The sequence below is a fragment of the Tinamus guttatus genome, unplaced genomic scaffold (genome assembly GCF_059628265.1).
Source record: "Tinamus guttatus ecotype Peru unplaced genomic scaffold, ASM5962826v1 Tinamus_guttatus_pri_ptg000123l, whole genome shotgun sequence".
NCBI classification, from domain to species: domain Eukaryota; kingdom Metazoa; phylum Chordata; class Aves; order Tinamiformes; family Tinamidae; genus Tinamus; species Tinamus guttatus.
Genome location: NW_028288657.1, coordinates 2256287 through 2270696, shown reverse-complemented (window position 1 = coordinate 2270696; position 14410 = coordinate 2256287). Strand labels below are relative to the sequence as shown.

At 70.1% G+C, this 14410-nt stretch overlaps 2 protein-coding genes across 2 annotated transcripts; both read right to left on the bottom strand.

The window, feature by feature from the left end:
* Nucleotides 1-431: 431 nt before the first annotated feature.
* LOC148595315 (PDZ and LIM domain protein 2-like) lies at nt 432-5629 on the bottom strand. Its single transcript, XM_088521515.1, has 9 exons — nt 5578-5629; nt 4353-4459; nt 3949-4100; nt 3308-3377; nt 3096-3239; nt 2158-2243; nt 884-1020; nt 698-806; nt 432-614 (listed from the first exon to the last, which is right to left on the bottom strand). Exons 2-9 carry the CDS (start codon nt 4443-4445, stop codon nt 440-442), a joined length of 966 nt encoding a protein of 321 aa, XP_088377641.1. The 5' UTR covers nt 4446-4459; nt 5578-5629; the 3' UTR covers nt 432-439.
* Nucleotides 5630-6247: 618 nt separating this feature from the next.
* Nucleotides 6248-11021, bottom strand: LOC148595314 (vinexin-like). Its single transcript, XM_088521513.1, has 14 exons — nt 10862-11021; nt 10587-10783; nt 10449-10512; nt 10307-10376; nt 10147-10234; nt 9806-9958; nt 9162-9217; nt 8518-8608; nt 8407-8453; nt 8225-8339; nt 8030-8155; nt 6579-6838; nt 6406-6512; nt 6248-6327 (listed from the first exon to the last, which is right to left on the bottom strand). Exons 1-14 carry the CDS (start codon nt 11019-11021, stop codon nt 6266-6268), a joined length of 1596 nt encoding a protein of 531 aa, XP_088377639.1. The 3' UTR covers nt 6248-6265.
* Nucleotides 11022-14410: the final 3389 nt, after the last annotated feature.

Genomic DNA, 14410 nt, shown 5'->3' with positions numbered 1-14410 from the left:
GGAGCGTCCCGCCGAGGCCGGGCGCAGCTCGTTGCACCGGTGAGAAGCGGCGGCGCCGCCGGGCCGGGTCCCCCCCGCGGCCGCGGTCGCTGCCGTCGCCCCCCACAGAAGCGTTTGGCTGATTTGGGCTTTTTTGTTTTTTTTTTTTTTTTTGGCATGAAAACCGCGCTGAGGCTGCTCCACAGCAGCAGACAAGGGCAGGTGACACCCCGGGGCTCCACAGAGCACGCGCAGCCGTGCCACCCAACCCATTGGGTGCTCCACAGGGGCTCCACAGAGCACCCAAGTGCCACCCAACCCATTCCCACGGCGCCCTCAAGGACACAATATATACGCGGCGCCCGTATATATTATATATATTATATAGAGCTCTGCTCCAGCCGCGCCGGGAGCCCCGGTGCCCGCAGCCCGAGCGCCCCGGTAGCCGCGGGGGCCCCGGTCAGCGCGGGGGCCCGCGGGGCGGCCCGCGGTAGCGCAGCCGCGCGTGCTTCTCGCAGTAGAGCTCGTCGCCGGCCCAGAAGTGCCCCCGCATGCGCAGGTTGAGGCCACAGTCGTTGCAGGCGTAGCAGGACGCGTGCCGGTAGCGCCCGGCGCTGATCCGCACCGCCTGCGTGCTGGGGAGAGACACGTAATCGGTGTCACGAGGAGGGGACGTTGCGGGGGGGCCACCCCCCTGCGCCCCGGGACCGGCACTCACGCGATGGCGCGGCCGCACTTCTCGCACTCGTGCAGCTTGGGCGCCGCGGGCGCCGCGGGCGGCCGGGCGCCGGGCGAGAGCCGGCTGGGCAAGGCGGCTGCGGGGCTGTCTGCGGGGGGAGCGTGTGAGGTTTGTGTCACCTTTGTCCCCACCGCGCCTGCCCGTGTCCCCCCCCGCCGCCCCGACCTGCGCTGTCCTCCGCCAGGGCCTCCTGCAGCAGGCGGAAGGTGCTGGACTGCCGGGGGGGACCGCGCGGCTCTGGCTGCACCCTGGGCACGTCCGAGTCGTCCGGCAGGCGCCGCGCGGGTGGCTCGGAGCTGGGGCTATGGGGTGGCACACCGGGATGCACCAGGATGCACCATGATGCACCGGGATGCACCGCAATGCACTGGGATGCACCATGACGTGCTGAGATGCACCATAATGCACCGGGATGCACCACAATGTACCGGGATGCACCAGGATGCACCATGATGCACCGGGATGCACCATGATGCATCGAGATGCGCCGCGATGCACCATAATGCACCGGGATGCACCGCAATGCACTGGGATGCACCATGACGTGCTGAGATGCACCATAATGCACCGGGATGCACCAGGATGCACCATGATGCACCGGTATGCACCGCAATGCACTGGGATGCACCATGATGCACCCTAATGCACCGGAATGCCATGCAATGCACTGGGATGCACCATGACGTGCTGAGATGCACCATAATGCACCAGGATGCACCACAATGCACCAGGATGCACCATGATGCACCGGGATGCACCATGATGCATCGAGATGCGCCGCGATGCACCATAATGCACCGGGATGCACCGCAATGCACTGGGATGCACCATGACGTGCTGAGATGCACCATAATGCACCGGGATGCACCAGGATGCACCATGATGCACCGGTATGCACCGCAATGCACTGGGATGCACCATGATGCACCCTAATGCACCGGAATGCCATGCAATGCACTGGGATGCACCATGACGTGCTGAGATGCACCATAATGCACCAGGATGCACCACAATGCATCGGGATGCACCATGATGCACCGGGATGCACCATGATGCACCGAGATGCGCCGTGATGCACCATAATGCACCGGGATGCACCGCAATGCACTGGGATGCACCATGACGTGCTGAGAAGCACCATAATGCACCGGGATGCACCACAATGCACCGGGATGCACCATAATGCACCAGGATGCACCATAATGCACCGGGATGCACCACAATGCGCTGGGATGCACCATGACATGCCGAGATGCGCCGTGATGCACCACAATGCGCTGGGATGCACCATGATGCACCATAATGCACCATAATGCACCGGGATGCACCGCAATGCACTGGGATGCACCGTAATGCACCGGGATGCACCATAATGCACTGGGATGCGCCGCGATGCGCCGCATGTCCCAGCTTGCCCGGCCTCCCACGCGCCTCCCTACCTGTCGTGCGGCTCCGGCTCCGGCGAGGCCCATCCGGGCACATTCCGGGTGCTTGGGGGCACCCGGAGCCCTGGCGAGGGCGGGTGCTTGCAAGGAGGTGGCACCGGCCCCGGGGAGCTGCTCCGGCGGCCCCGCTCCTGCTGGGGGACACAGAGGGGCCGGGGAGGCTCGTGGGGCACTGGCCCCCTGGCCCTTCCTGCTGCAATGCGAGAGGGTGCCTGGGGATCCGAGACCAGGCGCAGCTCATGGCACCAGTGGGGCTGGCATGGGGCCAGCACCGGGAGCTGCTTCATGGAGCCGGGATGCTCCGCGTGGCTGCCCGGAAGGACACGGGATGCTCCGTGCTGCTGTTGGGCCGCATCGTCCGGCTCCCCCCATGCCAGCCCTCCCACTGCATCTGCTCCCGCTTGGCCTCCCCTCGAGGCAAAATCCCGGCTAGGTGAGAGCCGATATTCCCGGCAGGCAAAGGGAAAGGGCGGCAGGAGCCGGGCAGGGGGCTCGGAGCAGGCACCAAAGCGCACGTGGCGCCGGGGAGGAGCGAGGAGCCGCTGGATGCGGGAGCCAAGGGCCGGCCGGGGCTGAGGGCAGCTGGGACAGGCTGCAGCGCTTCCCAATTTGGGCTTGAAAAACATTCCCGGGAAAAACAGGGAGGGAGAGGCCGGAGGCAGCGGCGGCCCCGCGGCGGGGAGCAGCCAGGGCTGCCCGAAACCTGGCAGGGGGACCGGGGCATCCCGGGACCGGAGCGGGTGCCGGGGCAGCCCAGCCGCATCCCGCTGCGGCGGAGGGCAGTGCCGGGGGGGACCAATCCCACGGAGCGAGGCCCGGCCTCCCCAAACTGGTTTGGCCTCCCCAGCCTGAAGCGGCTGCCAAGAGGGGCCGGGAGGGAGGCAGCGGAGCAGCCTCTGCGGAGGCTGCGCCCGGCGCCGGGCGCCGCTCACCTGGGCGACGCCGGGAGCGGGGAGATCCCCGGGAGCGCCCGGCACCGCGCCGGGGGAGCCAGCCGAGCCGGGGCTGAGGGAGGCCGGGCTGGAATAGGAGGATCTCAGGCAGCCCCGGCTCTCCTCCCGTGTCCGCAGCACGTCCTGGCGGGAAGGGAGACGCTGTCGACAGCCCCGGAGCAAGAGGGCCGGAGCATCCCTGCTGGGCTCACCTGGAAGCGGAGAGCCAGCCCCTCCGGAGAGCTCTCCCCGTTGGCACGGCCGGGAGACGGCGCCGGGGACCTGGGGGACAGGACAGGGCTGAGGGGACGTCACCAGAGCACTGGGCACACGGCCCGGCCCTGGGCTGGCAGCGAGGATGCAGGGCTGGTTCCTGGCCGGCCTCGGCTTCTGCGGAGAAGCCGGCTGGGGTTTGGATGCAGCCGGAGCTGGGATTCATTAGGGAAGGGAGCGGCGAGGCAGCGCGCTGGGCCCGGCGGCTCCGGGGAATGTGCGCAGCTGGGTTAACCCCTGCGCCGCCGGTGCCTCCTTCTGGCCCGGGAAAGAGGCGAGAGGAGCTTCCTGGGAGCATCCAGGGCATGTGCGGGCTCAGCCCATGGGATTCCAAGAAGCCTCCTCCACCCCGCGCTCCACCCGAGCGCGACTGGGACGGGACCCCCGGGAGCAGCCGCCGCCGCCACCTCCCGCTGCAACCGGTCGGACCTGGCGACCGGGTAACGGCTGCCAGGGCCACCGGCCTCGTTGCCGCGAGACGCCTAATTAGAGAGGCGGGAAAGGCTCCCGGCGGAGCGGCCGGGGCAGCGGGAGAGGAGGAAGGAGGCGGCTCCGCGGGGCCGCCGGCGGCGGCACCCACCTCTCCAGCTGCAGCCGCAGCTGCCCGGGGCTCTGCTTGATCTTGTTCTGCGCCTCCACGTGCAGCATCGCGGCCGCCTCCTCGCCGTTGATGGAGACGATGACGTCCCCGGGCCGCAGGCCGCCCGCGGCCGCCTTCCCGCGCTCCGCCACCTCCGGGGGAAGGGGACTGGTGTCACCCGGGGGGCCGGCGACGCGGTCCCCACCAAAGGCGCTTTCAGCTGCAGCATCCCCGCGGGTTCCCTGCAGCTGCAATGCTCCAAGCTCTGGCCGGAGAGGGGGACCAGGCGCCGGGGAGCTCCGTCCTCCCCATGGAGCACCCAAGTGCCACCCAGCCCATTCCCACGGCGCCCTCAAGGACACAAACAGGCGCCTGCTGCCAAGGAGGAGGCTCCCAATTCCTACCTGGGACACGGCGATGGGTTTCCCAAAGTCGCGGCCGCCGCTGATGCGGAAGCCCCAGGGCGCCGGTCCGGCCAGCGTCACCGTCACCGACATGGCCGCGGGCGCCTCTGCAGGGGCAGGCAAAGCTCGGCCGCGGGCACGGCCGCAAACCACCCTCCTCTTCCTCCCGCCGGCAGCCCCAAGGCACCGGCGGATGCTCCGCAGCGCCCGGGCCCGCGCGGCGCCCAGGGCCCCACGACGCGGGTGCCCGGCGGCGCCGTCTCTTCCTTCCGGGGAGGGCGGCCGCAGCTTCGCGCTTCCTCCGGCGCCCCGACACCCCAGATTTCCTCCCTGCCCGCGGAGGCCACGCGGCTCCGGTGCCCGGGAGCCGTTCGGCTACCGCGGGTGCACAAGGAGGTGTCACCCCCTCCATGCACCCCAGGCCCTTTTGCACCAGCAGCTCGTGGGGAGGCCACAGCTCAGCAGGGTCCTGGTGCTTCCCGTGTCCTACCCGGCCAAGGCGGCAGAGCGCGGATGCACGGAGCTATGGAAGCACCGCGGCTCCCGATCCCGCGCCCTGCGCGCGGGAAGGATGCTGAGCCCGCCCGGCATCCCCGGGCGCCGGGCAAGGAGCCCTCCGCTTGGATCCCCGGGATCGTGGCTCCGGGAGCCCCTTGCAGCCGCCGCAGCCCCGTGGGGCCGGGCAGCGGCTCCGAAACCGCCGCGCAGGCATGTCAAAAATCCGCGGCGCACAAAGCGGGGCTTGAGAGCCTGCCCGGAAGAATTTCCTGGGCTGGGCTCTGCTGCGCTGGGAGCGAAGTCGGAGCCCCCTTCCCCTCACCCTGGAGCCCCCCGCAGCATCCCGGTCCCTGCCTGGGTGGCACCGCGCGGCCACGGGTCGCCCCGCACACAGGAGCGCGTCTGTGGCGCCTCTTGGCACCAGGCAGGCGTGACGCCAGGGTGACAGGCGATGCCAGGCGGCGGAGGGGATGCCGCGGACGGGGCGCCTGGCCCCCCACGGCGCCGCGATGCCACCCGTGGCCCGTGCCCGTGAGCAAGCAGGGCAGGGGGGCCCAGGCGTCCGGCAGTGCCCAGGGAGCATCCCCTGACAGCCGCCCTCCCGTCTCCCGGCGGCATCCCGGAGCGAGCTCCCCCCGCAGCCGCCGTGTCCCCGCGTGGGGACCCCGGCGCCCCGCACACCCCCTCGGAGCCCCCCGCGGAGGCCCGGGCGTCCGGGCGCACTCACCGACGGGCGGCGGAGCCGGGCGGCCCCGTGGGGCGGCGGAGCGGAGCGGAGCGCGGCCCGGCAGCGGCGCCGCCCCCTCGGAAGGGGCCGGCGGAGCCCGGCGGGGCCGGGCCGGGTTGCGGCTCCGCAGCGCCGTCTGCGGGCCCCGACGGGGCGCCCGGCCCGGCCCGGCTCGGCTCGGCCCGCAGGAGGCTCCAGCGCGCGGCCGAGGCCCCGCGGCTCCTGGTATGGGCTGCGGCCCCGCACAATGTCTCAGCCACGCGCTACTGCCACCCCACGGGCCACCGTGACCCCGCGCAGCCCCACACCCCATGCGCTGTGCCCTCCTCACGCTGCCCCGGTGCCGCGGAGCCCCGGTCAGCATCGCTGCCCCGCAGCCCGGCCACCCCACGGGGCACTGCAGCCCCACACGCTATTGCCCCATGGGCACCAGTGCCCCATCCACAGCAACACACTGGCCTGAGGCTGAGCTTTAATGAGGGGCAAAGAGGGCTCCGGGCGGGCAGCCCAGCTCCGCACCGGCATCTCCCGCCATGTCCGTCACAGCCGGGCCCGGTGCCAGCCTGGAGCAGGGGCAGGTGAAGGCACCGTGGTGGAGGGCACCCCATGCAAAGTGGTGCCCGGCCCCAGCTCGGGGCAGCCCCATAGGGGCAGGCGGCAGCGGGAGGCACCGGGACCTGCGCGGGGGTCACACAGGCGCCACGTAATTGCCGGGGAAAGTGCCGAATTTCTGCGTCCGCCTGGACACTCCTGCGGGGGGAGAGGGAAAGGGCGGGTGAGGAGCCAGGCCGGGTGTCCCCGTCCCCACCGCAGCCTGTCCCCACGCACCCACGAACCAGCCGTCATCGCACTGCTGCATGACGTCCACGCGGTCGCCCTCGCGCAGCTCCAGCTCGTCGCCGTTCTGGGGCTGGTACTGGTAGAGCGCCCGGTACCTGCAGGACACGCTGCCCTGAGCCCCGGCCAGGGCGCCCGGCCCCGGCGCCTCTCGCGCTACTCACGGCGTCCACTGGATCTCGGCGCCGTCGTGGCGGGTGGTGGCAGCGGGGGGCTCTGCAGGCGGCTCCGGGGGTGGCGGGGAGCCCGCGCGGGGGCCACGGGCGGCGGGTGCTGGCAGAGGGTCCTCGGCGCTGCCCTTCACCCGCGGCTCCTTCAGCACCTGCACGTAGGTGGCTGGGAAGATGCCCTGGCGGCCGGTGCCCGGGACGCGGCCCTCGTACCAGTTGTGGTCCACGCGGCGCAGCAGGCACACGCGCTCGCCCTGTGCGCGATGAAGGGGAGCGTGAGTGCGGGCAGCCAGCCCGGGGGCTGCTGGCACCCATGGAGGCCGATAGCACCCATGGAGCCCAATAGCATCCATGGAGGCTGATAGCACCCATGGAGGCCGATAGCACCCACGGAGCCCAATATCATCCATGGAGGCCAATAGCACCCATGGAGGCGGATAGCATTCATGGAGGCCAATATTACCCATGGAGGCTGATAGCACCCATGGAGGCTGATAGCACCCATGGAGGCCAACAGCACCCATGGAGGTCGATAGCACCCACGGAGCCCAATATCATCCATGGAGGCTGATAGCATTCATGGAGGCCCATAGCACCCATGGAGCCCAATATCATCCATGGAGGCCAATAGCACCCATGGAGGCGGATAGCATTCATGGAGGCCAATATTACCCATGGAGGCTGATAGCACCCATGGAGGCTGATAGCACCCATGGAGGCCAACAGCACCCAGGGAGGCCGATAGCACCCACGGAGCCCAATATCATCCATGGAGGCCAATAGCACCCATGGAGGCGGATAGCATTCATGGAGGCCAATATTACCCATGGAGGCTGATAGCACCCATGGAGGCCAATAGCACCCAGGGAGGCCGATAGCATCCATGGAGGCCAATAGCATCCATGGAGGCCAATAGCACCCATGGAGGCCGATAGCACCCATGGAGGGCCAATAACAGCCATGGAGGCCAACAGCACCCATGGAGGGCCAATAACACCCAGGGAGGCCGATAGCATTCATGGAGGCCAATAGCACCCATGGAGGCCAATAGCATCCATGGAGCCCAATATTACCCATGGAGGCTGATAGCACCCATGGAGGGCCGATAACACCCATGGAGGCCAATAGCATCAATCGAGGCCAATAGCACCCATCGAGGCCTATAGCGCTCATCTCAGAGGCTGATAGCTCCATCCTAGAGGCCGAGAGCACCCATCCCAGAGGCTGATAGCACCCGTGGAGGCTAATCCCGAAGGCTGGTGGCACCCATCCCAAAGTCCAGCCGCCCCCATCCTAGATGCTGGTGGTTCCAGTCCCAGCAATCACCAGCACCCATCCCAGCAGCCAACAACACACCCATCCCGGGGCCCCCAGCACCCATCCCGGGACCCCTCCTGGAGGCCGGCAGCGCCCCAGTGCTTCCCTGCACCCCGTCCCGGCAGCACCTTGCGCAGGGAGAGCTCCACGGGCAGCTCCGCGCGGAACGTGTAGAGCGCCAGGGCCTCGCCGGGCTCCAGCACGTGCACGGCGGGCGCCTTGATGGGCCGGGGCACCTCGGTGGGCGGCAGCACCTGGGCACGGGGAAGCCGTGAGCGGCACCGGGGGGCCACGGGGCAGCCGCAGCGCCGCCCGCCGCTCACCTCCACGTAGTTGGAGGGGAAGATGCCCACGCGGCCGTGGTGCTCGCCCGCCAGCCAGTTGCTGTCCACCTCCTTGTGGATGTAGACGATGTCACCCTTGTGCAGCGCCAGCTCCCTGCGGGCAGCCGGGGGGCTCAGCGGGACGTCCCTCGTGCCCCAGCCGCCCCCCACGCGCCGCTCACCTGGGGGACTGCGCCGCGAAGTCGAACTTGAGTCGAGCCGCCCTCATCTGCGTGGGGACATGAAGCGGGTGGCGGAGGTGGCCGAGTGTCCCCCTGGCTCCCGGCTCGTGCGGGGCGCCCTCCTCCCTCACCTTCTTCTCGTCCCTCCTGGAGGCCTCGACGGGGTCCCCGAGGCCGGGCAGGGTCTGGGGCCGGAGCGCGGCTGCGAGCGGAGCAGAGCGGGGCCGGTCACGCGTTTCGGTACCGGGACCCGCCCCCGCCGCCCGCCCCCTCCTCACCTGGCCCGGGGGCCGCTCGCTCCATGGCCGGGCGGGCGGCGCGCGGCTCCGTCGGGCTCCTGCGGGCACGGCGGGTTGCGGGGCGGCCCCGGACGCCTGGGCCCCCCTCGGGCGCCGCGCGGGGAGGGCCCCCCGGGGCGGCCGAGCGGCTCCGGTCCAAAGTTTGGCGGCTCCGCTCGACGGAGCCGCCGGGAAGGGCCCCGGGCTAATGGACAACCCCGGTGCCCGGAGCGGGGGTCGGGGGGGGCTCCCACTGCCGCCGCCCGCCCCGCGGCCCCGCCCGGCGCCGGGATGTCCGTCCCCATCCGTCCCGTCCCACCCCCGCGCGGGGCTGCGCCAGGACGCCTGGGCCCCCACCCATCCCCTGGTCCCCCGGGACGCTGCGATCGCTGCGGCGGGGGAGGGACCCCCCCCGACCATGTCCCCTGGCGCGGGGCACCGCGAGCCACGGCGGGGCCGCCCGCGGGCTCTACTCACCGGGCGGCCGCGGAGGCCGGAGCGGGGCCGCGGGCGGCGGGAGCAGCCGCCGGGCTCTGCCGAGCGCCGGGGAGGAGCGCGAGGGGAGAGAGGAATGAACGGTGCGGAGGCCGAGCTGGGCGGGAAGCGGCGCCTCCAGCCCGGCCGCGCAGCCAAAATCCACCAGCTGGGAGGGCTGCGCGCGGGGCCGGGCCGGGTCCTGGCGCCCCACGGCCACAGGAGCGGTCACGGCCATGGCCACGGCCACGGTCACAGTCGTGGCCAGTGCAGGAAGGGCTGCTCTCGTGCCCGGGTGCCCTTGCACCAGCTGTGTGCGCGTGTGCGTGCCCAGTGGCACGCGCGTCCTGGTGCGCACGCAGTGCCCACAGCATCCTGCTGGGTGCACGTGCCATTGCACTCGCATCCATCCACGCATGCAGCCGTGCATGCATCCAGCTGTGCACGCATCTGTGCATGCATCCATTCTGCACACATCCACACTGCATGCATCCACCCTGCATGCATCCCGCTGTGCACACATGCAGCCACAAGCATGCCCAGCTGTGCCCGCATCCCTCCAGGGTCACATCCAGCTGTGCCCACGTCCAGCCCTTGGCACATCCATCTCCGCACTCGGGCCGGGCGAGGGGAGGCAGGGCCGGTACCTTGTGCTGGTGCCGCCGGCTCTCCATGGCCTTCATGTCCTGGTCGAGCTGCCAGCCGAGCTGCTCCAGCTCCTGCTGCAGCAGCACCTGTGCGGGCGGCAGCGGCTGCAGCGGGTGCCCCGTCCCGTGTTGAACAGGGACAGTGCAGGGAGCCTGGCCCTTACCTCAATGGGCTGAGCCCGCACGGGGACCATGGCACCAGGGCGCCCTGGGCGCTGCGAAGGGTGAGAGGACGTTGGGGACAGGCTGGCACTGCCGCAGATGAGCACGGGTGCAAGGCAGGGTCCCATGCACCCTTCCCAAAGCGGGACCTGTGGCAGTGCCGACCCCCTGCTCCTTACCTGCCCAGGATGCTCCAGCACCCAGGACTTGCCCAGCTCGTGGTCAGAACCGCTGCGGGACTCGGCGGTGACGTCTGTGACATCCCCCCTGCGGGCGCCCACAGGAGCTCAGCCAGGGGCTCCTCCGCCCGCCCGTCCCGTGGCCCCCGGTCCCACTCACCCGTTGGGCAGCCCCGTGAGGGCCGCAGGCCCCGGGGGCCGGCGCGGGGCATCCCAGTCCAGCGGCGGCTCTGCAGAGCAGAGGGACACCGGGTGAGCGGGGCTGGGGACACCGGGACGCCCGTCCCTCGGGCCCAGCGCACCTGGCAGCTTGTGGTGGATCTGCCGGAACATGCTGCGGTACCAGTCGCGGGGCCGGTCCACGCTCTGCAGGGACACGGAGCGGGGACGCTCGGCGGGGACGGCCCGGCACCGGTCCCCGTGGTGTCCCCCCCGCTCACCGAGCGCGAGGCGATGGGCATCCCCGTCTCATCCACGGGCCCGATGCCGTCGTACTTCACCCAGCGCCGCTCGCGCCGCGGGCCCTCCCTGCTCCACGTGGCCGAGCAGCCGGGTGGCTGCGGGGTGGCAGCGCCGGGAGCCCCCCGGGCAGCCGCCTTCATCTCCTTGCCCGGCCACGTCTGGTACCACTCAGGACCTGCGGGGAGGGGGATTTGGGGGCTGCTGCCGAGTGTCCCCCCGCGCCGGCTCTGCAGCGTCCCAGGGTCGCCGGTACCTGCGCAGCGGGTGGGCGCCGCGCTGCCGAAGCCGAAGCCGAGGGTGTTGGATCCGCGGTGGCGGATGACGGGCGGCGGGGAGCATCCCCGGAGCATCATCCCGAGCGGCTCCTCCGGCTGCACCGGGAAGCCGTGGCCGTCCCCCGAGCCGCCTGCCATGGCCGCAGGCGCCGGGACGCCGCGGTGAGCGGCTGCGGGAGCAGCGGCTGGAGCCTGTGGAGCCTCTCCCGCTCCTCGCAGCAAAACAGGCGCGTTCCTGCCTGCGGAGCAGGGCGGGAAGCGGCTGATCCCGGCTCCGGGGTGTCCCCCCTCTCCCGAGGGATGTCGCGTGCCCGGAAAAGCGCCGGGCGCAGCACGTGCCCCCCGGCCGGGAGAGCCGCCCCGGCTCCCGCCCCGCCGAGCAAACAGGGCGGGCGCCGCCGCCGAGGGAAACGCGCCCGGCCCCGGCCCCGCCGCGTGAGTCACCGCGGGGCCCCGCGCGCTGTCACGAGCGCGTCGGGTCTCGGCATCCCGCGGGGCGCTGAGAGCCGCCCTTGTTCCGCGGGCACAAAGCGCCCACGCGGGAGCGGCGCCGGCCGGAGCTCGGGGGCGGCAGCGCCCGGCGGGCCGGGAGCCGCTGGGGGCACCGGGGGCCTCGCTCAGCTCGGTGCTCCCGAGCCCCCCCGCCCCGGCGGGGCTCCCGGTGCCCCGGGAGCTGCTCTTACCTCCCGGTGCCGCCAGCAGGAGCGACCGGGACCCCCGGCCCTGGGCGCGGGTGGCAGCGAGCCCCGGTGAGCCCCGGTGAGCTCCGGTGAGCTCCGGTGAGCTCCGGGAGCGGGAAGCGGGAGGGAGGGAGGCGGGGAGCGGCGGGAGCCCTGCGGGGAGGGGAGCGGGAAGCGCGCGGGAAGCTCCCGGGGGCTCCACGGGCCGGAGGCCCCCGCGCCGCCCGCCCCGCAGCAGCCCCGGCCGCGCAGCGGGGACGGAGCCCGGGGGCGGCGGGGGGAGCCCGGGGGCGGCGGGGGGGTCCCCGGGGAGCCGCGTTGTCCCCGCGCCCCCCCCCGGCTGCTCCCGCTTCCCGCCCCGCCCCGCGCTGGAGCCGGGCCGGCCCGTTCAGAGTTTCCAGTGACGCTTCCAGGGCCGGGATCCAGGGAGCGGAGCCAGGAGGCCGCGCTCATCCCGGCCGACGAGCGGGGGACACCGGGGGGGGACAGGGGGGACACCGGGGGGCAGCCCCGCAACGAAGGGAGCCGGCCCCGACGGCGGCCCCGGCCCAAAGGCTCCGTCCGTCCCTGGTCCCCAGGGTGGTGGCCCCTTCCCCCCTGCACCCCTATGGACTCCCAGGCCGGGTCCCCGCTGTCCCCCAGGCCCAGGACTGACCTCGGCGCCCGGTCCCGTTGTGTCCCCGTCCCCTCCGGTGCCAGTCTCCGTGCACAGATAAGCGCCGCAGGGGCCTGTTTGCTCAGCGCCGCCGGCGCCGACGCTCCTGCACGGGGCCCACGGAGCCCCACGGAACCGGAGGCCGCTCCAGAGGCCACTCCGGAGCCCCACGGAACCGGAGGCCGCTCCAGAGGCCACTCCGGAGCCCCACGGAACCGGAGGCCGCTCCGGAGCCGAGTCCCTGCTCCCCATCCCGCAGCCCCCGCTCCTCCCTCCTCCCAAAGCGATCCCGGCCCCGCTCCCATCGGCGCTGAACAAACGACGCCGGAGCCGAGCGATGGGGTCAATTTTGAACTTTTTTTTTCTTTTTTTTTTCTCCTTAAAGATGACTTCCAATTTACATTAAGACAGTTCTAACAAATTCATTCCTCGTTCACAAAAAAAAAATTATATTAAATAATTTCTGCCAATAAATAACATTTTCACCATTTTTTTTTCTCTTTAAACATAACTGAAAAAAAAAAGAGCAAGAATAAAAATAAAAGTAAAAAGGAGGCAGTCTCCAGGCAACGGGCCCCGATCCCGGAGCGAGGAGCCCCGGCCACCCCCGGCCCATTGCCGGTCCCCTCCTTGTCACATGCACCTTGCTACAACATGCAAAAAGCCCAGGCCGGGGCTCCTTCCTTCCCTGCGTGCTTTTTCCTCCTTTTTTTTCCTTTTTTCTCCCTTTTTTCCCTTTTTTTTCCCCGCTAAATCCTGCGTGTCAAGCTGGATGGGGAGGGAAAGGGACGGGCAGGAGGGATGTGGATGCGCATCGCTCCGGCATCGAAGGGAAGAGCTGGGTATTCCCAGCGTTCCGCAGGCACTGCCTCAGTGGGAATATCCCAAGCCCAAGGCTGCGCTTCCCGGTGCCTCTTCCCGCTCCGGAACCGGCCTGGGCCGCAACAACAGGCCCGGGCATGCAAGGGCCGGCAGCGCGCTCGGCTGGCGGGGATGCGGAAGGGATGGCGGGAGAAAAGGAAGGAAAACGGGAGAAATACTCACAGGCAAAGGCAAGCGGCCCCGCGGCGCGGACGGGGCTCGAGGAGCTTCCTCAAAACATCTCGCACTTTATTTCTTTGCAAAGCGGTGGGTGTGCAAAAAGGGGGAAAAGGGGAGGCAGGGAGAGCGTCCCGCGGGAAGCCCGTCCGGGACGGAGCCCTGCGGAGCGGGGCTGGAGCGAAGGGATGCGCGAGAGGAGAGGGGGAAGGTTCCTGCTCCGGGGAGGAGGGATTCGCTTCCGAAGGCTGCCGGGCTGGAGCCCAAACGCAGGGAAAGGAGACGGGACCAAAGGGGGATCCTGCGATCCAGCCAAGCGGAATTGCGAGGCTCCGCGCGCAGCTCCGAGCTCCCGAATCCCAATCCCTCCCTCCCGGCCCCAGCTCCGCGGCGCTGCCGTCCGCTCTCCTCCCTTCCTGCAGCCTTCCCGGAGCGGAGGCTCCCGGCGAAGCCACCTCCGGAGCCGAGCGGACAAAGCGGCCACCGGTCACCCCAGGGGACGCAAGGGGGAACATCCCAGGGGAAGGGCTCGTGCTGGGGGCCCGGAGCTGATCCCGGCCCCAGGGAGACTCGCACCACATAAATCCACCCCCTTCCTCCGGCTCAATGCAGATTTCCCAAAGAACGGAGCTCATTCCTCCGCTCTGAATCAGCAGGATTCCCAAGGGATGCCTGCGGAGCAGCCAGCTCCGGCTGCACGGAGCCTGGAAGGAGGAGCTGCAAGGAGGGGAAAGGCTTCTCCCACTTGCATTCTCCCACTTTTTGGGGGCATAGGACTGTCTCCCTGTGGGAAAAGCTGCTCCAGGCGGGATAACACCCCGGAGAGCTTTAGCACCACCGCAGAGCCACGCGTTTGGTGTCACAAGGAGCCATCCCCAGGACCACTCGCTAACGCGGCGGGCGCAGGAGGGCAACAGCTTGAGGAAAACAACAGCAAACCCTGGGAAGGAGACAACCGCGGGAGGGAGAGAACAACAAACCAACCCGAGCTGAAATGAAAGAACCCGCTCGTGAAAGCACAGGCTAACTCCGAATGGTACCAAAGCCACGGACCCGAGTTGCCTGGGACTGCTTTAGTTTTGTTTAATCCCCCCACGGAGGTTTCTGCCTCTCGTGGGGGTCAGCTGTACAGCACAAGACTTCATATACGCACT

Excerpts from the sequence above, each read along its gene's own strand:
- LOC148595315 (XM_088521515.1), bottom strand. The coding sequence starts at position 4,445 with ATGTCGGTGACGGTGACGCTGGCCGGACCGGCGCCCTGGGGCTTCCGC. Across the intron at positions 4,101-4,352 it reads AACCCATCGCCGTGTCCCAG|GTGGCGGAGCGCGGGAAGGC; the intron begins GTAGGAATTGGG and ends CTTCCCCCGGAG. Across the intron at positions 615-697 it reads AAGTGCGGCCGCGCCATCGC|CACGCAGGCGGTGCGGATCA; the intron begins GTGAGTGCCGGT and ends GTCTCTCCCCAG.
- LOC148595314 (XM_088521513.1), bottom strand. The coding sequence starts at position 11,021 with ATGGCAGGCGGCTCGGGGGACGGCCACGGCTTCCCGGTGCAGCCGGAG. Across the intron at positions 10,377-10,448 it reads GATCCACCACAAGCTGCCAG|AGCCGCCGCTGGACTGGGAT; the intron begins GTGCGCTGGGCC and ends TCTGCTCTGCAG. Across the intron at positions 8,609-9,161 it reads CCGGCCTCCGCGGCCGCCCG|CCGCGCTCCGGCCCCAGACC; the intron begins GTGAGTAGAGCC and ends CTCCGCTCGCAG.